General features: G+C 40.9%; 1 protein-coding gene and 1 non-coding gene across 2 annotated transcripts in view; both read right to left on the reverse strand.

Moving 5' to 3' along the window:
* Nucleotides 1-18,013, reverse strand: part of LOC104109952 (tripeptidyl-peptidase 2) — a 41,270-nt gene extending 23,257 nt beyond the window's left edge. The window contains exons 1-9 of the mRNA XM_009619355.4: nucleotides 17,475-18,013; nucleotides 17,247-17,325; nucleotides 17,020-17,093; nucleotides 15,824-15,933; nucleotides 15,578-15,658; nucleotides 14,713-14,799; nucleotides 14,477-14,619; nucleotides 5,245-5,395; nucleotides 5,016-5,138 (exon numbers count right to left, since the gene is read on the reverse strand). Of these exons, the coding sequence (XP_009617650.1) occupies nucleotides 5,016-5,138; nucleotides 5,245-5,395; nucleotides 14,477-14,619; nucleotides 14,713-14,799; nucleotides 15,578-15,658; nucleotides 15,824-15,933; nucleotides 17,020-17,093; nucleotides 17,247-17,325; nucleotides 17,475-17,796 (1,170 nt within the window). The 5' untranslated portion in view covers nucleotides 17,797-18,013. The remainder of the gene's footprint in view (nucleotides 1-5,015; nucleotides 5,139-5,244; nucleotides 5,396-14,476; nucleotides 14,620-14,712; nucleotides 14,800-15,577; nucleotides 15,659-15,823; nucleotides 15,934-17,019; nucleotides 17,094-17,246; nucleotides 17,326-17,474) is intronic.
* On the reverse strand, nucleotides 7,487-7,593 carry LOC117279991 (small nucleolar RNA R71). Its single transcript, XR_004510438.1, has one exon. It is a non-coding gene; the product is annotated as a small nucleolar RNA R71 (small nucleolar RNA).
* Nucleotides 18,014-18,779: the final 766 nt, after the last annotated feature.

The raw sequence follows: 18,779 nt of genomic DNA on the forward strand, positions 1-18,779 counted from the left end.
TCCACAAGTAGCCTCGGTTGCTCAGACTGATACTTTTGTTGCTGGTAATTCTTTTGCTTGTGTTTCCAAATCTAGTACTCTTGGACCATGGGTCATGGACTCAGGCGCTTCTGATCACATCTCTGATAATATATCACTTTTGTCGAATATTGTATATTCACAATCTCTTCCCACTGTTACTTTAGCCAATGGATGTCAAACTAAGGCAAAAGGAGTTGGACAAGCTAATCCCTTGTCTTCTATCACCCTAGATTTCGTTCTTTATGTCCCTGACTGTCCTTTTAATCTTGCATCTGTTAGTCCTTTGACTTGTGCCCTCCATTGTGGTATATATTTTATTGACGATTCTTTTATTATGCAGGACCACAGTACGGGACAGACAATTGGTACAGGACGTGAATCAGAAGGCCTTTACTACCTTAACCCACTCAGTCCTTCCACAACATGTCTAGTTACAGATACTCCAGACCTAATCCACAGGCGTTTAAGACATCCGAGTTTATCCAAACTTCAGAAGATGGTGCCTAGTTTATCTAGTTTGTCAACATTAGATGGTGAGTCGTGTCAGCTTGGGAAACATACCCGAGCCTCCTTTCCGCGTAGTGTTGAGAGTCATGCAGAATTTGTTTTCGTTATTTTGTTAGTTTTATTGATGATTATTCAAGATGTACTTGGCTTTTCTTAATGAAAGATCGGTCTGAGTTATTTTCTATATTCCAGAGTTTCTGTACTAAAATCAAAAACCAATTTGGTGTTTCTATTCGCATTTTTCGCAGTGATAATGCCTTAGAATATTTATCTTCTCAATTTCAGGAGTTAATGACTTCTCAAGGAATTATTCATCAGACATCTTGTCCTTATACCCCTCAGCAAAATGGGGTTGCAGAGAGAAAGAATAGACACTTTATTGAGACTGCTAGCACAGTTCTAATGGAATCTCGCGTTCCGTTGCGTTTTTGGGGCAATGCAGTTCTCACAACTTGTTATTTGATTAATCAGATGCCTTCGTCTCCTATCAAGGATCAAATTCCGCATTCAGTATTGTTTCCCCAATAACCCTTATACTCTCTTCCACCTCGTGTTTTGGGGAGCACGTGTTTTGTTCATAACTTAGCCCCTGGGAAAGATAAGTTAGCTCCTTGTGCTCTCAAGTGTGTCTCCCTTGGTTATGCTCGTGTTCGGAAGGGATATCGTTGTTAGTCCCCTGATCTTCGTAGGTACCTTATGTCAGCTGACGTCACATCTTTTGAGTCTAAACCTTTCTTTACCTCTGCTGACCACCATGATATATCTGAGGTCTTACCTATACAGACCTTTAAGGAGTTTACTATAGCTCCTCCTCCACCTTCGACCACAAAAGTTTCACCCATACCAACCATTGAGAAGTCTAGTTGTTCCTCCTAGATCCCCAGCCACAGGAACACCACTCTTGACTTATCATCGTCGTTTGCGCCTTACATCAGGCCCAACTGGTTCTCGTCCTGCACCTGACCCTACTCCTACTGCGGACTTGTCTCTTCCTAGTACATCGATTGCACTTCGGAAAGGTGTATGGACCACACTTAATCCTAATCCCCATTATGTCGGTTTAAGTTATCATCGTCTGTCATCTCCCCATTATGCTTTTATATATTCTTTGTCCTCGGTTTCCATCCCTAAGTCTACAGGTGAAGCGTTATCTCATCCAGGATGGCGACAGGCTATGAGTGACGAGATGTCTGCTTTACATACAAGTGGTACTTGGGAGTTTTTCCCCTTCCTTCAGGTAAATCTACTGTTGGTTGTCGTTGGGTTTATGCAGTCAAAGTTGGTCCCGATAGCCAGGTTGATGGACTTAAGGCCCGTCTTGCTGCCAAAGGATATACTCAGATATTTGGGCTCGATTACAGTGATACCTTCTCTCCCGTGGCTAAAGTCGCAACAGTTCGCCTTTTTCTATCCATGGTTGCGGTTCGTCATTGGCCTCTCTATCAGCTGGACATTAAGAATGTCTTTCTTCACGGTGATCTTGAGGATGAGGTTTATATGGAGCAACCACCTGATTTTGTTGCTCGGGGGGAGTCTCGTGACCTTGTATGTCGCTTGCGTCGGTCACTTTATGGTCTAAAGCAGTCTCCTCGAGCCTGGTTTGGTAAGTTCAGCACGGTTATCTAGGAGTTTGGCATGACTCGTAGTGAAGCTGATCACTCTGTGTTTTATCGGCACTCTGCTTCAAGTCTTTGTATTTATCTGGTAGTCTATGTTGATGATATTGTTATTACTGGCAATGATCAGGATGGTATTACCAATTTGAAGCAGAATCTCTTCCAGCACTTCCAAACTAAGGATCTAGGCAGATTTAAGTACTTTCTAGGTATTAAGGTTGCTCAGTCTAGCTCGGGTATTGTTATTTCTCAAAGAAAATATGCCTTAGACATTATTGAGGAGACAGGGATGATAAGTTGCAGACATGTTGACACTTCGATGGATCCGAATTCTAAACTTCTGCCAGGACAGGGGGAGCCGCGTAGCGATCCTGCAAGCTATAGGCGACTGGTTGGTAAATTAAATTATCTCACAGTGAATAGATCCGACATTTCTTATCTTGTGAGTGTTGTAAGTCAGTTTATGAATTCTCTCTGTGATAGTCATTGGGATGAAGTTGTCCGCATTATTCGGTATATAAAATCGGCTTCAGACAAAGGGTTATTGTTTGAGAATCGAGGTCATGAACAGATCGTTGGATACTCGGATGTTGATTAGCAGGATCACCTTCTGATACCTTCTGATAGACGTTCTACGTCTAGATATTGTGCTTTAGTAGGAGTAAATTTGGTGTCTTGGAAGAGCAAGAAACAGAATGTAGTTGCACGTTCTAGTGCAGAAGCAGAATATCGAGCAATGGCTATGGCAACATGTGAGCTAGTCTAGACCAAACAATTGCTCAAGGAGTTGAAATTTGATGAAATCAGTCGGATGGAACTTGTGTGCGATAATCAAGCTGCCCTTCATATTGCATCAAATCCGGTGTTCCATGACAGAACTAAACACATTGAGATTGATTGTCACTTCGTCAGAGAAAAGATACTTTCAGGAGAGATTGCTACAAAGTTTGTGAGGTCGAATGATCAGCTTGCAGATATTTTCACCAAGTCCCTCACTGGTCCTCGTATTGGTTATATATGTAACAAGCTCGGTACATATGATTTGTATGCACTAGGGACCTAGTTCAACCAGTGTAGCGGGTGTGGACTGGTTCAATGATAGCCAACCCATAAGCCATTCCAGCAAAGGACCAGATCAAAACTGGACTGGTCCGTACCAGGGAGAAAAAATTGTGCATCCATCGCACATCTGACCATTTAGAAAGATTACAGATGAAGCGGTCAATTCGATCGTTTGTCTCACTCCCCCTTACCTCTTCAAAAATATTAGCTTGTTTAGAATTCTTTCCTATCGCCGAAAAAAATAATACAACTGACCATCTCAATTCATCTATTCTCACAATAAACTTTCAATCTCAATTCTCTCTTAACTCTCTTACATTCTCAAGCTTCTCTCCTTCAGATTCCGATTTACAATGCTATCAATAGATGATTTGCAATAAGATCTGAGAGACCTAAAAGGTGCTTAATATACCATAACAGAGAAATGGACATGGAGAGATTAAGATCTCAGAGACCTAAAGGTGCTTAACATACCATCTAGAAATTGGATGCAGATATCCGGAATGAAGAGCTGCATAATAGGACACAAACAAGGAGTGGGAAGAGGAGAGTAGAAAACTAAAAAATCACTAGCCTCTAGAGACTGCATTATGAAGGGAGACCTTTCGCAAAGAAGAATACTTTAAAAGGTTTCCAGAAACTTTTGCCCATCTCTAAACTGAAAGACAGTGGTGTGGATGTAGCAAAATGGAAAGCAAATTCTTTGGGACATACAGTTTAGAAGGGCATTGCATGATGGGAGAAAGAGCTGGAGTTGATAATTTTGCTGCACTCACACACTTATGAAAGCTTATGAAAAAACTTACAAGAATGGATGTCAGGAAATGATATGATCATGAGGAAAACACCCTCAGGAGCAGTTCCCTGTCAAATGATTTGGAAGGAGGACAAATTTCCTGCTTCTACAGTATGGCCACCTAAACTGAAATTTTCGGTCTTAGCAGTGGCTTGGGGAGCTATTTTGGTTGCCGAATAATCAAATTCAGCTAATAAAAGCATACATACCATTTTTGTGCTTTATGTAAAGACCATTGCTATTAAAAGTCAACGCTCCGACACTTTGTGAAGCCAGAGGCTACTGCTTCATGGATGAGACCATACACTTTGGAGAAATCTGTTCTTCAAACATTACAATAACGTGCAAAGTGATGCCAATGAGAAAAGGTCATTCCGTTGAATAATGCTGAGCAATTGCTTAATATCGACATTATCGTATATTGGTTGTTAAAATTAGTTATTTTTAATTGTAATTTGACTATTAAAGTACTAAATTCATATACGTTTGGTATTTTTAAAATTTTCCACAAATCGTGTGTTCCACTTCGAAGAAGAGTGTGCTTCACTTCACTTCACGCATTTCACTTCAAGCTCCGTGGACCATGTTGCTTTTTGCACTTTTTGCTTTTAAAGACACTGGTACAGATATAAGAAAAGGATGCAAATCACCTCTTAACCAATTGTAAAGTAACCTATAAACTGTGGCAGTTGATGCTAGATCTATTTGCGAGGGAACAGACTATGGAAATTGTACCATGCGTAGAACTATGGAAAGACTTACTAGGGTGCTGGCTAATAAGAGACAAAGGAAACAGAGCATTGTATTTCAGTCCACAAGCTGTTGATATGACAAAGATGATGATCGAGTTTCTACAGAAATTAACACCCAGACACAGAATTTAAAGCAGGGATCGCTGGAGATTTAAGAGCTACCATTGCAGGAAGAAGAGATTCAAGAAAGGGAAAAGCACATTTGGCATGGGAGAGATCATGACTTAGCAGTAAAAGGATATACCGGTGAACAGGTCCTACCTCTACAGCTGCAATCAAGGCCCTAGTCAAACCAGTTCCTGTTTCCATAGATCCCAACCGTGAATCTCCTATTTTACAAGACACAATTTGTGCTCCAGGTGCAACTCCATTTAGCAAAGGTTCCTTCACAAAGACCACTCCACCGTCATACAAGCATTAAGCAAGTTGAATCTAGTGCCAGATAAGCATCAGTATAATGAAATTGTTGCCAATAGAAATTCTATCTTACCTCCGGGTGGAAGGCGGCGGCAATACCAGCAACATGTGTGGCATGTGGTGAGCTATCTGTTACAATACTTAAAATGTTTCCTCCATTGTAGACATTTAGCACACACGTACAGGCATCCAATTTACTAAAAACTCCATGCTTTTGTTCAAGCCTACAAGGTAAGTGGTATAAATTATGAAACTCCAAAAGGTATAAATTACTAATGTGAATTAGACACTGATGTTCGGCCAAAATGCTATACCTTAAGCACATTACTCGCCCTACATTTTGTTGGTTTAGTGATTTATTGTGCGACACTTGAGCTAAATTGTGTTGTTTTATGTGTAGGAACATCAGAAGAAATAGTCGAATGAAAGTTGCACAAAAAGAGGACAAAAATGCAAGAAAAGAACGCAAAAGCATCAAGTACCCAAACCGTGCTGCACACCAGGCTTCGCAAGGTCTATAGCCAGGTTGACCGCGCTATAGGCCAGGCTTCGCGAGGTCTATAGCCAGCTTGACCGCGCTACAGACCAGGCTTCGCGAGGTCTATTGCCAGCTTGACTGCGCTACAGATCAGGCGTCGCGAGGTCTATAGCCAGGTGATTAAAAGTCGCGGATTAAAAGACTCCGACCAGGATTTGGACTCAAGGACTTCGACCCTAGCATATAAATACGTCCCAAATGAGTTGAGAAAGGGTCGGACACTATTTTGGAGAAGAAAAAGGCTGCAGAGCACGGTGGAGCAAGAATCAAACGACAATTCCCTCCGTTTATCTCTGTACTTTGTAGTTTAATGTCTTTGAACATCATGATGATTGTTGATACATTTATGAGTAGCTAAACTTTCTAATCTAGAGTTTGATGGAACCTATTGGAGGATGATTTTCTACTACGTTTAATATAGATTTGCCTTTGATTTGTTCAACTATGTTTACATTGTGGTTGATTGAAGAGCTCTCAATCGACTGTGCCTATTTAGCGTGTATTGCTTAGAAAAGGGTACATGTTTAGGTAGTTGTTGAACAACATCACTCCTAACGTATGTGAGAAATCAATACGAAGGGTTTAAAGGTGGGACTAGGAATAACGAAACCTTGGTACGATCCTAGTGAGCAGTGAATTAGAGCCAGTTAGCGTAGTTCGGAAGAATACGTTTAATAAATTGTGGTAGTTACTTGGAAGAGAATTACGACACCCAAAGTACTCACGATCGGTAGAGATTACTTAGGCGAATTTATAGGAAACGTAGCGGGGAGGATTCCGACAATAGGGGAAATCATAACCCTAGACTTTTCCAAATCTTGTCCACAACATTTCCTCTGTTACTTATAAATTACTGCAATTTAATTACTTTACTCTTAGTTAGTAAACATTCAAATTGTTATTTAATATTTCCGAAGGTTGAATACTTGAATTCGTGCGGAACTAGTGGTTGTAATTAGTAGGTTAATTCCTTGTGGGATTCGACTCCGGACTTGTAAACCGAATTATATTTGCAACGACCGCTAGACCTCTTCGGAGGCATAGTTGGGCGTGATCAAATTTTGGCTTCGTTGCCGGGGATTTAACGGTGTTATTAATTACGGCTAAAAGAATTGTTAGAATTCGTAGTTTATTCAGCTTTCTCGACTTGAAATTCATTATATTGAAACTCTAACGTTTGTAGTCTTGTGTGTTACAGGTGCATGTTATAAACTCCTCAAGAACTGGTGAATTGTACGAAGCATTACCGGACCCTGAGAAAGCTTTCAAGGCACTAAATCGAGCAAACAAGAAAGACAAACGACAATATAACTCAACGGAACGAATCGAACTAGACATGGGTGACGTAATAAACAACCAAAACAATGTGAATGACCCGAACAATTAGGGTGTGGAACCTCTTGTGCCAGAAGCAGCCTGGTATGATTGGGCACAACCCACCGCTGAAAATCTGGCAACCGCAATTGCAGTCCCTCAGATACAAGCATAATCATTTCAAATCACAAACAACATGCTACATTTGCTGCAAAACAAGGGACTGTTCTCCGGGTCTTACATTGAAGATCCACAACAGCATCTGAAAAACTTTTTGTCCATTTGTGTCACTCAAAGGCAACCGAATGTGACACCGGAAGCAATCAGACTGTTATTATTTCCATTCTCGGTGACCGGAGAAGCTCAGACTTGGCTTAATTCACTCCCCATAAACTCCATCACCACTTGAGAGATATTAGTCAAACAGTTTTTGAACAAGTTGTACCCGCCCAATAAGACTGCCAAGCAAGTTGATGAGATATTGAGCTTCAGGCAGAAACCAGCTGAAACATTGCAAGAAACGTGGGAGAGGTTCAAAAGGATGCTGGTTAAGTGTCCACATCATGGCATTCCAGATCAGATGTTGGGGCAAAGGTTCTACATGGGATTGGCAGACAGCTTGAAGGTCAATGTTGATGCTTCAGCAGGTGGAGCATTTTTGAGCAAATCATTCAGGTAATTTTCTTGCTTGATAAAATGGCTCAAAACTCAGGATGGATGACAAGAGACTCTACAATCACTCTTGTAGTTCACTCGATAGCTTTAGACCCAAACAACTCCATGGTTGAGAATATGGCTACGATAATGACACAATTGAGTATCCTAACCAAAAAGATTGATGAGTCAGGCCAGAAGCAGGTGCACATAGTTGACACAACAAATGGAGGATTATGCACACCATGCATTAATCAGCCATATGTGTGCTCGTGGAGTGGTGAGAGTGACAATCAGAACTATCAAGAGAATATGAACTATGTGAGCAACTATGGAGGCCAGAGACAAGGTGGTCAGACTTAGGGACAGCAGAATCAACAATATAGGCCTGCACAGCAGCAGTACAATAATAATAATAATCCTGGAGCTGCACGACCACAGGGCCAGGTTGTGCCTTATCAAAGGCAACAAGGGTACAATCAGCAACTAGCTTATCAACAACCTCAACAACAACAGATAGTGCGAAAAGATGATAGATTGTTTGAAATAAAAGGAATGTTGCAACAACTCATTAGGTCCAGCGGGAAAATGGAAAAAAAGGTCCACCAAAAGGCACACCAAATGCAAGAAAAGGTAGTATCTCACGACTCAAGCTATCATGGCATTGAGATTCAACTAGGGAAAATATCCATGGCCCTTAACAATCGTCCTCATGGGACATTACCTGCGGACACACATGTTAACCCGAAACAGCAAGGCCCGAAGCAGTTGATGGCTGTGAGTTTGAGAAATAGTAGAGATCTTGATCTAGAGCAAGAAATTGCTCGCGACAGCCGACCAACTGAGATACCCGTGCCAATACCAATTGAGGTAGATGAGTCAACTGAGCTAACAGAAGTAAGAATCCAACCAGCCCAGGAGGAAACAAACAAGGAAAAGAGGTTGCAAAGGAGGCTGAGGAAGTGCGAGAGAAGGCATTAGAAAAAGTGCCCAAGCAGGATCGAACTCAAGTCGCAGGAAAGAAGCGACCGCCAGCACCCTTCCCACAGAGGTTGGCCAAATATCAGAAGGATGAGCAGTATAAGAAATTCATGGAGATGTTGAAGCAACTCCAGGTGAACATTCCACTGATTGGCGCCTTGAGGGAGATGCCTGGGTATGCAAAAATGATGAAGGACTTGATGTCTCGCAAGTTCGACTTTCAAGAATTGGCAATTGTTACACTAACTCAGACATGTAGTGTTGTCGTGACGAGACCCATAGCTGAGAAGCTATCCGACTCAAGAGTTCCACAATCCCATGCACAATAGGCAGCTATGCTTTTGCTAAAGCATTGTGTGATTTAGGGGCGAGCATAAACTTGATGCCCTTGTCTATCTATAAAAGGTTAGGCATTAGAAGAGCAAGACCCACATCCATGTTACTACAGCTAGCCAACCGAACAGTGAAGAGGCCATCAGGTATACTTGATGATGTACTTGTGCAGGTTGAAAAGTTTATGTTTCCGGCAGATTTTGTCATTCTGGACTGCCAAGTTGACGAGAGCCATTCTTGGCCACTGGGAGAGCTCTGATTGATTGTGAAACTGGGGAGCTAAAGATGACTGAACGATGAAGAGATAACGTTCAATGTGCAGAAGTCTATGCGGCGACCCAGTGAGTTTGCTAACTACTCTCTGATAGAAGTTATGGATGTGATTCTGGAGGAGGAAGATGAGGCACTGAATGCAAAAGACCCCCTAGCAGCATGTTTGATGAACCTAGAAGAGGTAAATGGTGAGAACTTGGCCCTTGAAGGCCAAGGGTACTGGAAAAGAGAGCTCGAATTCGAGCCTTTATACTTAGAAGAAAGAAAGAACCCTCCAACTAAGCCATCAATCGAAAAGCCACCACAGTTGGAGTTGAAACCTATGCCATCCCACCTCAAGTATGCTTTCTTGGGAGTTATTATCTCATCCGGTTTGTTAGATGTGCAGGTAGAACAACTTTTGCAGGTTCTAAAGGAGTGCAAGACTGCAATTGGATGGACCATGGCAGACATAAAGGGTAATCAGCCCAACGTTTTGTATGCATAAGATTCTACTGGAAGATGGGCACAAACCTTCCAAAGAACATCAAACAAGGCAGAACCCCAACATGAAAGAAGTGGTGAAAAAAGAAGTGATCAAGTGGTTAGATGCGTGAATCATCTTCCCCATCTCTGACAGCAACTGGGTTAGCCCAGTTCAATGTGTGCCAAAAAAGGGTGGAATGACTGTAGTGCAAAATGAGAACGAGTTGATCTCAAAAAAACAGTCACAGGATGGCGAATCTGTATGGATTACAGAAGATTAAACAAGGCCACCCGAAAAGACCATTTTCCGCTGCCATTCATTGATCAGATGCTAGATAGATTGGCGGGGAGGTCTCACTTTTGCTTCCTGAAGGATACTCGAGGTATAACCAGATCTCTATTGCCCCAGAGGATAGAGAGAAAACGTCGTTCACCTGTTCGTATGGCATCTATGCCTTTCGGAGAATGCCGTTTGGCCTATGCAACGCACCCGCCACATTCCAAAAGTGCATGGTGGCCATCTTCACAGATATAGTAGAGGAAATAATGGAGGTTTTCATGGATGACTTCTTAGTGGTGGAGAACTCATTCGATCATTGCCTTATGAACTTGAAAAGAGTATTGAAGAGGTGTATGGAGACTAATCTGGTAATGAACTAGGAAAAGTGTCATTTCATGACAGGAAGGTATAGTCTTGGGACATCTAGTGTCAAATAAGGGCATTGAATTGGACCGTGTTAAGGTTGATATAATTCATAAGTTACCTCCACCCACTTATGTCAAGGCCATAAATAGTTTCCTTGGTCACGCCGGTTTCTAAAGGCGGGATTTTTCCAAAATTGCTAACCCTTTGTGTAAATTGCTTGAAAAAGATCACCCCTTTGTGTTTTCTGATGACTGCAGGGTAGCGTTTGAGGAGTTGAAGAAGAGACTGGTGACTGCACCAATCATAGTGGCACCCGACTGGGGACAACCTTTTGAGTTGATGTGTGATGCAAGCGACTATGTTGTGGGAGCAGTTCTTGGGCAGAGAAGAGATAAAGTCATACATCCAATCTACTATGCAAGTAGAACCTTGAGTGGTGCCCAATTGAATTACACGGTGACATAGAAAGAGATGATAGCAGTGGTGTTCGCATTTGACAAATTCATGTCATACCTGATAGGCTCGAAGATAATTGTTTATACTGACCATGTTGCTCTCAGGTACCTAATTAAGAAGTAGTCAAAGTCGCGCCTGATTCGATGGGTGCTACTGCTGCAAGAGTTCCACTTGGAAATCCGTGACCGAAAGGGAATAGAAAACCAAGTTGCTGATCATTTGTCCAGGCTTGAAGGAGCTGAAAAAAGGGTTGAGGTGGAAAAGATCGTGGAGACCTTCCCAAAGATACAAATTTTAGCCACGAGCCTTGAGGTAGCGCCATGGTATGGAGATATTGCAAACTACATGGCGATCGGTACTGTTCCCTATGACTTGTCCTTTGTGCAGAAGAAAAAGTTCTTTTGTGATTGTCGCATGTATTTCTGGGATGAACCACATTTGTTTAGGATTTTTATTGATAACATGATCCGGAGATTTATTCCCGAGATAGACCAAGCTTTTGTGTTGCAGGCATGTCATGCTTCGCCTTATGGAGGCCATTTTGGAGGAGTAAGGGCAGCTGCTAAAGTGCTGGAGTAGGGCTTTTATTGGCCGACATTGTTTAAAGATGCACACTTTTGGGTAAAAAGCTGTGATGAGTGCCAACGGACAGGGAATATTTCCCGTCGACATGAGATGCCCATGAATCCAATTCAAGAGGTGGAAGTATTTGATGTATGGGGAATCGATTTTATGGGACCATTCGTCAGCTCATGTAGCAACAAGTATATACCGATAGCTGTGGACTATGTCTCGAAATGGGTAGAAGCCGTGACACTCCCAACGAATGACGCAAAGGGAGTTATTGGTTTTCTAATAAAAAATATCTTCACCCGATTTGGTACTCCAAGAGCGATCATCAATGATGGAGGCACCCACTTCTGCAACCGAGCCTTTGCAAAGTTGTTGGAAAAATATGGCGTTCGCCATAAGGTTACCACACCCACAAACAAGTAGGCAAGTGGAGGTGTCGGACAGAGAAATCAAGAGTGTTTTGACCAAAACTGTAAATGCTACACGGACTGATTGGGCGAAAAAAATTGGACGATGCGCTATGGGCCTACCGCACTGCATTCAAAACTCTGATTGGTATGTCACCATACAAATTGGTGTTTGGAAAGGCATGTCATTTACCGGTGAAGTTAGAGCATAGAGCCTTCTGGGCGTTACGGCAATTAAATCTGGACTTGGAGGCCGCTGGAACGAGTAGAGTCACAGAGGTGCATAAGTTGCGTTACTGTTACCATGCTTTTGAGAGTACAAGGCTATATAAGGAAAGAATGAAGATGATGCATGACAAAAACATTCTTGAGCAAAATTTTAAACCTGGAGATTTGGTATTGTTATACAATTCGAGATTAAAGTTGTTTCCGGGTAAGTTGAAGTCAAGATGGTCAGGACCATTCCGTGTGGTAGAGATGCATCCCACCGGAGCCGTAGAAATTACATCAGAAGATGGCTCATTATTTGGGCATGGATGAGAAAAAAGTTGTATCGGTGACTCATTTGCAAGAGCCAAAAATGTTGAGTGAACCTTAGTTCGATTGCCTGCGTCGTGCCGCGACGTTAAATCAGACGCTTCGTGGGAGGCAACCCATTGTAATGTTGTATTTGTCATGCCGTGACGTTAAGTAAGGCGCTCGTTGGGAGGCAACCCAATTCGTAGTTTATTTCAGCTTAACTAGAATTTTCTCTTTGTTTTTAGGCACTAACAAGTTTTAGTTACTTAATGGTGTTTGAACAGGTAATGGAGCACGTTGGGAGGTCATTGCGCTTGGAGTCGTGCACAACTCGGAATGAAAATCACATGAGTACGCTCCAGACCTCGATGTCTACCTCGTGCCACAAAGCCTAAAGAACAATGGACCTGGCAGCAGACCTCGCGTCGCCAGGTATTCCTCTCGCTACACAGCTCGCGCTGCAAGGCATATAGCGCGCTGGACCTCGCTACAGATCTGGCGTCGCACACTCTGTAGCGCGCTTGATCTAGCGTTGAGCCTGGCGCCGCGCGACCTATAGCTCGTTTGAGCTCGCTGCATGCCTCGCGTTTCAGTGTTGCCGCGAGGTCAGGTAAGTTATGAAAAAAAAAATCTTTTTAATCCCCACCGGTTTAAAACACTACACACACGCACGCAACTTCATTAAAACAAAACACTGCAAGCCCTAGCCCCCCCCCCCCCCCCAAAACAAAAGCACAAACTCCATTGAACACACACAAAAACTCCACTGCCCGCCCAATTTACGCCTCCCCCTCACACACAAACTCCATTGAAGCCATTCCTTCATCCATTCCTTCACTAACTAGCAACATCAATTGAAGAGCAATTTCCCCTCCTAAGCATCTAAAGTATGGTTTCTAACACCTTTCTTTTCCAATTTTTGAATTGTGTTAAGTAATGAAATCGGATAACTTTTGGGTTTGTTCTTCAGAGTAACAATGTGGTTGATTGAACTATGTTTACATTGTGGTTGATTGAAGAGCTCTCAATTGACTGTTCCTATTTAGTATGTATTGCTTGGAAAAGGGTACATGTTTAGGTAGATGTTGAACAACATCACTCATAACGTATGTGAGGAATCAATACGGAGGGTTTAAAAGTGGGATTAGGAATAACGAAACCTTGGTGCGATCCTAGTAAGCGGTGAATTAGAGCCAGCTAGCGTAGTTCGGAAGAATACGTTTAAATTTTAATAAATTGTGGTAGTTTCTCGAAAGAGAATTACGACACCCAAAGTACTCACGATCGGTAGAGAATATTTAGGCGAATTTATAAGAAAAATAGCGGGGAGGATTCCGACAATAGGGGAAATCATAACGCTAGACTTTTCCAAATCTTGTCCACAACATTTCCTCTGTTACTTATAAATTACTGCAATTTAATTACTTTGTTCTTAGTTAGTAAACATTCAAATTGTTATTTAATATTTCTGAAGGTTGAATACTTGAATTCGTGCGGAACTAGTAATTGTAATTAGTAGGTTAATTCCCTGTGGGATTCGACTCCGGACTTGTAAACCGGATTATATTTGCAACGACCGCTAGACCTCTTAGGAGGCATAGTTGGGCGTGATCAGACACTAATACCGCAGTGTTCCTGTTCAAGTTGAATAAACCTCCCCAGTTACATCCTCTTTCCGAGAAAACAAAGATACACACATATAGCCTCAACCTTATTGCTTCTTTTTTCCCCACACAGATAATAAGACAAACAGCTCCCTCATAAGTAGTCTTCCGTATCTTCTTTTCCTCAGGCATGGCTCCATCAATGACACACTAGCATATAAGATCCTACCTATAGCATTAGACCATCCCATCCATCCTTGAAGTTCATTAAACCATGTCTTTGCCGATGTATTTATTTTTCCCTGAACAGATGAACCTTTAACTTTTTACTGGACCACAGGATGTCATCTTAATGCAACGAAGTCGGATCTTAAATCTTTTTCTGGAGCAAAATCCACATACTTCCTTTGAGACTTTGGCAAGCCCAACGATAAAAGCACATTTAATCAACTTCTAAAATTCTATAAAAGCAAATAAACTGTACCTTTGATTCAGTACACATACAAATATTACTATTACTATTTCTAGCAGCCATGTCATACCTGTAATTAGTTAACGGAACAAAATCCGCAAGCTTCCCACATCCTGGATCATTCTCAAGACTCTCTGTGTCCAAAGCAGCTCTCCAAAGTTCTCCGTCGTGCCATACAACAGCATCAATAGCTGGCCCCTTATCATCGTAGCTCTACAACAGATATTAGATTTAGCAATGGAAACAGAAAAATACAATTTATTGGTGAAGGACTTGGGAAATGGATCAGTATAAAAAGGTACAGACATCAGCTTGCTTGCGCAGGAGATCAACTCTGTTCTGGAGGTCTTCACGGACCCTTTTCAAGTGCACACCTTCGACTTTTGTGTGTTTCTGCAGAATTGGTACAAGTATGCTCAGTAAAACAAAATCAAAGTAAAACTAGATAACTAGAACAAGATTGAGAAAAATAAGAGCATGTCCCTGCACAATATCAAGCAATAAATGAGTTGGAACATCTTACATAAAGTCATGAACTTTCCACCAATATTTACAAATAGAGTTTGTGTGCTTACTAGAAGCACGAGTCAAGTGAATTAATGATAAATTGAATTCACGATAACTCAATATAGATACAATCAATAGCACCATATTTACTTCTTACAAAATGAAAAATAATGAGTAAAGCACTCATAATAAGCAGGTAGCGGGAATGCCACACAGAACTTTAAAGCAATGCAACATCCGTTTTCCTTGCCTAATTATCATATTATACTTATACTTCAGAAATTTTAACAAAGTAATCCAACTGCAAATCTCAGCCTCATCTCATCTCATCTGTATCAGTGAGCAATATACATCAGTTGTCAAATTAGTCAAGCTGCTCCTGTTTCAACCAGTTAAGCTTTAAGCCAACATGGAATAACATAGTCAACTTCACATTAGGCCTCGACTAAGCAGAATCAAGAAAGCACTAGGCTAGGCTGCCACCATTTGTAAGGAGGCTGAATTCAGTATCTCTGCAAATTAAGATTAGCTTTTGATTTGCTGAACTTGGTCCTTTTAATTATCTCTTAGAATGATCATTGCGAATAAGTTAATCACCTCGACATTTTCGTTTTATCAAAATACGAGTTAATTAAACAAAATAGTCATACAGATGGTGGAGAACCTTATCAAATTCATCAAGTTGCTTTACAGCCTCTGCTATTGCTTCCTGATTTTTCTCATCCCACCTTTTCTTTCGTTCTTTCTGCAAATAAAAAGAGCTTTTAGAAACAGAGAACTTTAAGATCCTACAAGAAAGAAATCAAGATTAACTTTAGAAAAAATAAAGAAAGAAAAGAAAAAATTGAATTGTGAACACTTATATAAAGCATAGAATCCAGAATATAAGGAGAATGGCAACTAGATTCACCTTTACTCGAGAAGTCAGTGTATCAGTAAAGAGCTCATACACCAATTTGCAGCCAACATGCCACTCACCAGATGGATTCTTCCATGAAGAATTTATGACAAGAGAAGCCCCTACAAGAAAATTAATATATAAAGCATTAATGCTGTATATAAATTACTCAAGAGTAGGTGGATCCATAGCACCTTCTCCATAGATCAAACATAGCAAGAACGGGAGTGTAGGAGAAATGTAAATGTAACGAGACCTATTATGGTTTTTTCAAAAATTAAGGAGCAATGCAATTAAAAAAAGCCATTTATAGAAGGATGCGCGAGAATAGTGTAGCTCCCTTTCAAAAGCATAACCAAAATGTCTCAAACACATTAGCAATAAAAAGAGTTAAACACATTCCGGAATCTCAATAAATCTGACATCATCAGAAATGATAAAGGTCTACAGCATTATCATCATTCTAAACAGCAATGGAAGGTACAATTCATTCTGGAAACACTTCTTACATATATTGAAGGAAGACTAGCAACATTGTACCCTCAATTAGTATATCTCCCATATTGACGATGGATAAACGCGTCATTTGGGGCACTCAAGGTGTAGACTAGTGCTCAATGAAATGGATAGAGAATCATGAGATCTCAGGTTCAAGGTTCATATCCTAATAGAGACAAAAGCCACTAGGTTATTTCTTCCTATTTGTGTAAGTCTTGGTGTTCAGAGTTACCCAATATTTGTGCTGGTAGGAGGCAGCAGATACCCGGTGGACTTAGTCAAGGTACTCTGGCTCGGACACTACCATCGTAAAAGAAAATAAGCGTGCCATTTGGGCAATTCGGAGGCCAAAATCCAAGTAGAGGCAAAAACAGTAGGTAAATCTAGGCTTGGACAGAGTTATCCTGTATATGTGCAAGTGTAATGTAGTTGATACCCTGTGTAATTAGTCGAGGTGCTTGCAAGCTGACGGGACACCACAATTATCAAAAAGAAATTAGGAACTAAACCCTAGTTGACATGGTGATAAAAAGATTTAGACTCACTGGGGAAGTTTCAGTCATTCCATTAGTCAGCAGATGATTGAAGATTGAATTGGTCTATACTAGATGTAAATAAAAAATAAAAGTTGCAACATCAAACTATATCTTAAGGAGACAAGTGAAGGATATTTATACAAAATTGCAAATCTATTTCTAAATTCAACGTACCAGAAGCTCCACGAATACAACCATCACTATCCGCCTTCACCACTTTAGACGTATCAACATCTCCGCTCCCGGTACTGCAAATAAAATTATCATTACCAGTCCTAATATTATAATTATCCTTAACAGTTGTAGTGCATGAAAATTTAGTATCTTTTTATAAATAAAAAATTAGTATTATATCCACTGGAAATAAAAGTCAAAGTCAAACTTCAGATTGTCAAGCTCACCAATCTATAACATCTATGACCTTCGGCTTTCCATCAGAAGTAACTCGTAATCCAGCCGCAGCGGGATCAACACCAGAATCTGATGCACTTAATTTCATAAGCAACAGTATAGAATACAAATTGGACGCTTAATTTTTTCATCTTCTATCTCTTTTAGTAACAATACGATTCTAGATATTATCGGCAATGAAAAAAAGGAATGAAGAATTTTGAAGTTGAGAAAAGCACCGAAAATGGCAATGACGACGCCGCGACCGTCGTACTCAGGGTGAGCTTCGATGAATCGATCAGCGGCAATCTCTTTCTTCGGCATTTGAGCAGCGAGGAAAGTGGATTCCTTAAGCTTGAAACTACAAACAGCTCCGTTACCGTCACTGGGTTTCACTAGCGAAGTACAAGGCATGGCCCTAGTTATTCTACCACTCTTACTAACCCTACTATCGCTCTTTCGCCTTTTGGGCACAATAATGGGGGGAGAACGAGAAAGTAATGAGTGTGAATATGATTGAGGCGTCGAGAGTGGAAGTGATTTAAATAGTGGACTTTGCATTGCAGTTGCAGTTGCAGTTGCAGGGGTGTTTTAGTAAGTTTGTTTTTCAAGGGTGTTTTAGTAATTTGAGTAGGAAGACGGCGGATTCCCGCGGTGGCGTAGAAGGAGAGATTGCCACCTGCCGGAAATTAAGGGGCTTGTGTCGTCGCGTTTTGGATGGGTGTCCTGTGAGTTGAGTTTGAGTGTCAAGTTACCTTATCCATCCTTGCATGGAAATTGCCCATTTGGGAACTTGCTCCACAAAATAGCCAAATACTATCTGTTGGGAAAAATTACTCATTGTTATGAAAATATTATATTGTGTATGTTCATTCATTACTCCGCTATAAATAATTTTTCTGAAGAATATTATCCATTTAGTACTCTGTTAAAGTTTATCTACAAATAGCTGATGCATGCAGGTTGCAAGTAACTCAATGAAATAATTTACAACAACTTTTTATTAAACAGGAAGGTTACAAGCAGTTAATGCAGGCAGGTTGCAAGCAACTCAATGAAATGATTTGCAGCAGCTTCTTATTAAAAAGGCAGGTTGCAAGCAGCTCATACATACAGCTTACAAGGAGCTAAAGAAAAAGCCTTGCAACTGCTTCCTGAAAAGCCTCGCAGCTGCTTCATTTCTTCTATAAATAGAGGAGTTTTCAGTTCATTATGAATATAAGTTTGAAAGTTGAATAATATATTAGTTTCTCTTTATACTTGTCTTTACTTTACAGTCTTTATTTTATAATACATTATCAGCACGAGAATCTATCATCTCGAGCAAATACTTTACAAGTATCAGAGGTACGAACTTTCTTTTTCTAAATAATGTCAAATTTTTCTAAACTTGAATTTGTAGCCCTAGATATATTGGGCAAAAGCTACATATCTTGGGTGCTTGATGCTGAAATTGATCTTGATGCGATGGGTCTGGCAGACACCATCAAGGACAAAAATAAGCATCAAATCAAGATCATGCCAAAGCAATTATATTCCTACGC

This window comes from Nicotiana tomentosiformis, chromosome 3, assembly GCF_000390325.3.
Source record: "Nicotiana tomentosiformis chromosome 3, ASM39032v3, whole genome shotgun sequence".
NCBI classification, from domain to species: Eukaryota; Viridiplantae; Streptophyta; class Magnoliopsida; order Solanales; family Solanaceae; genus Nicotiana; species Nicotiana tomentosiformis.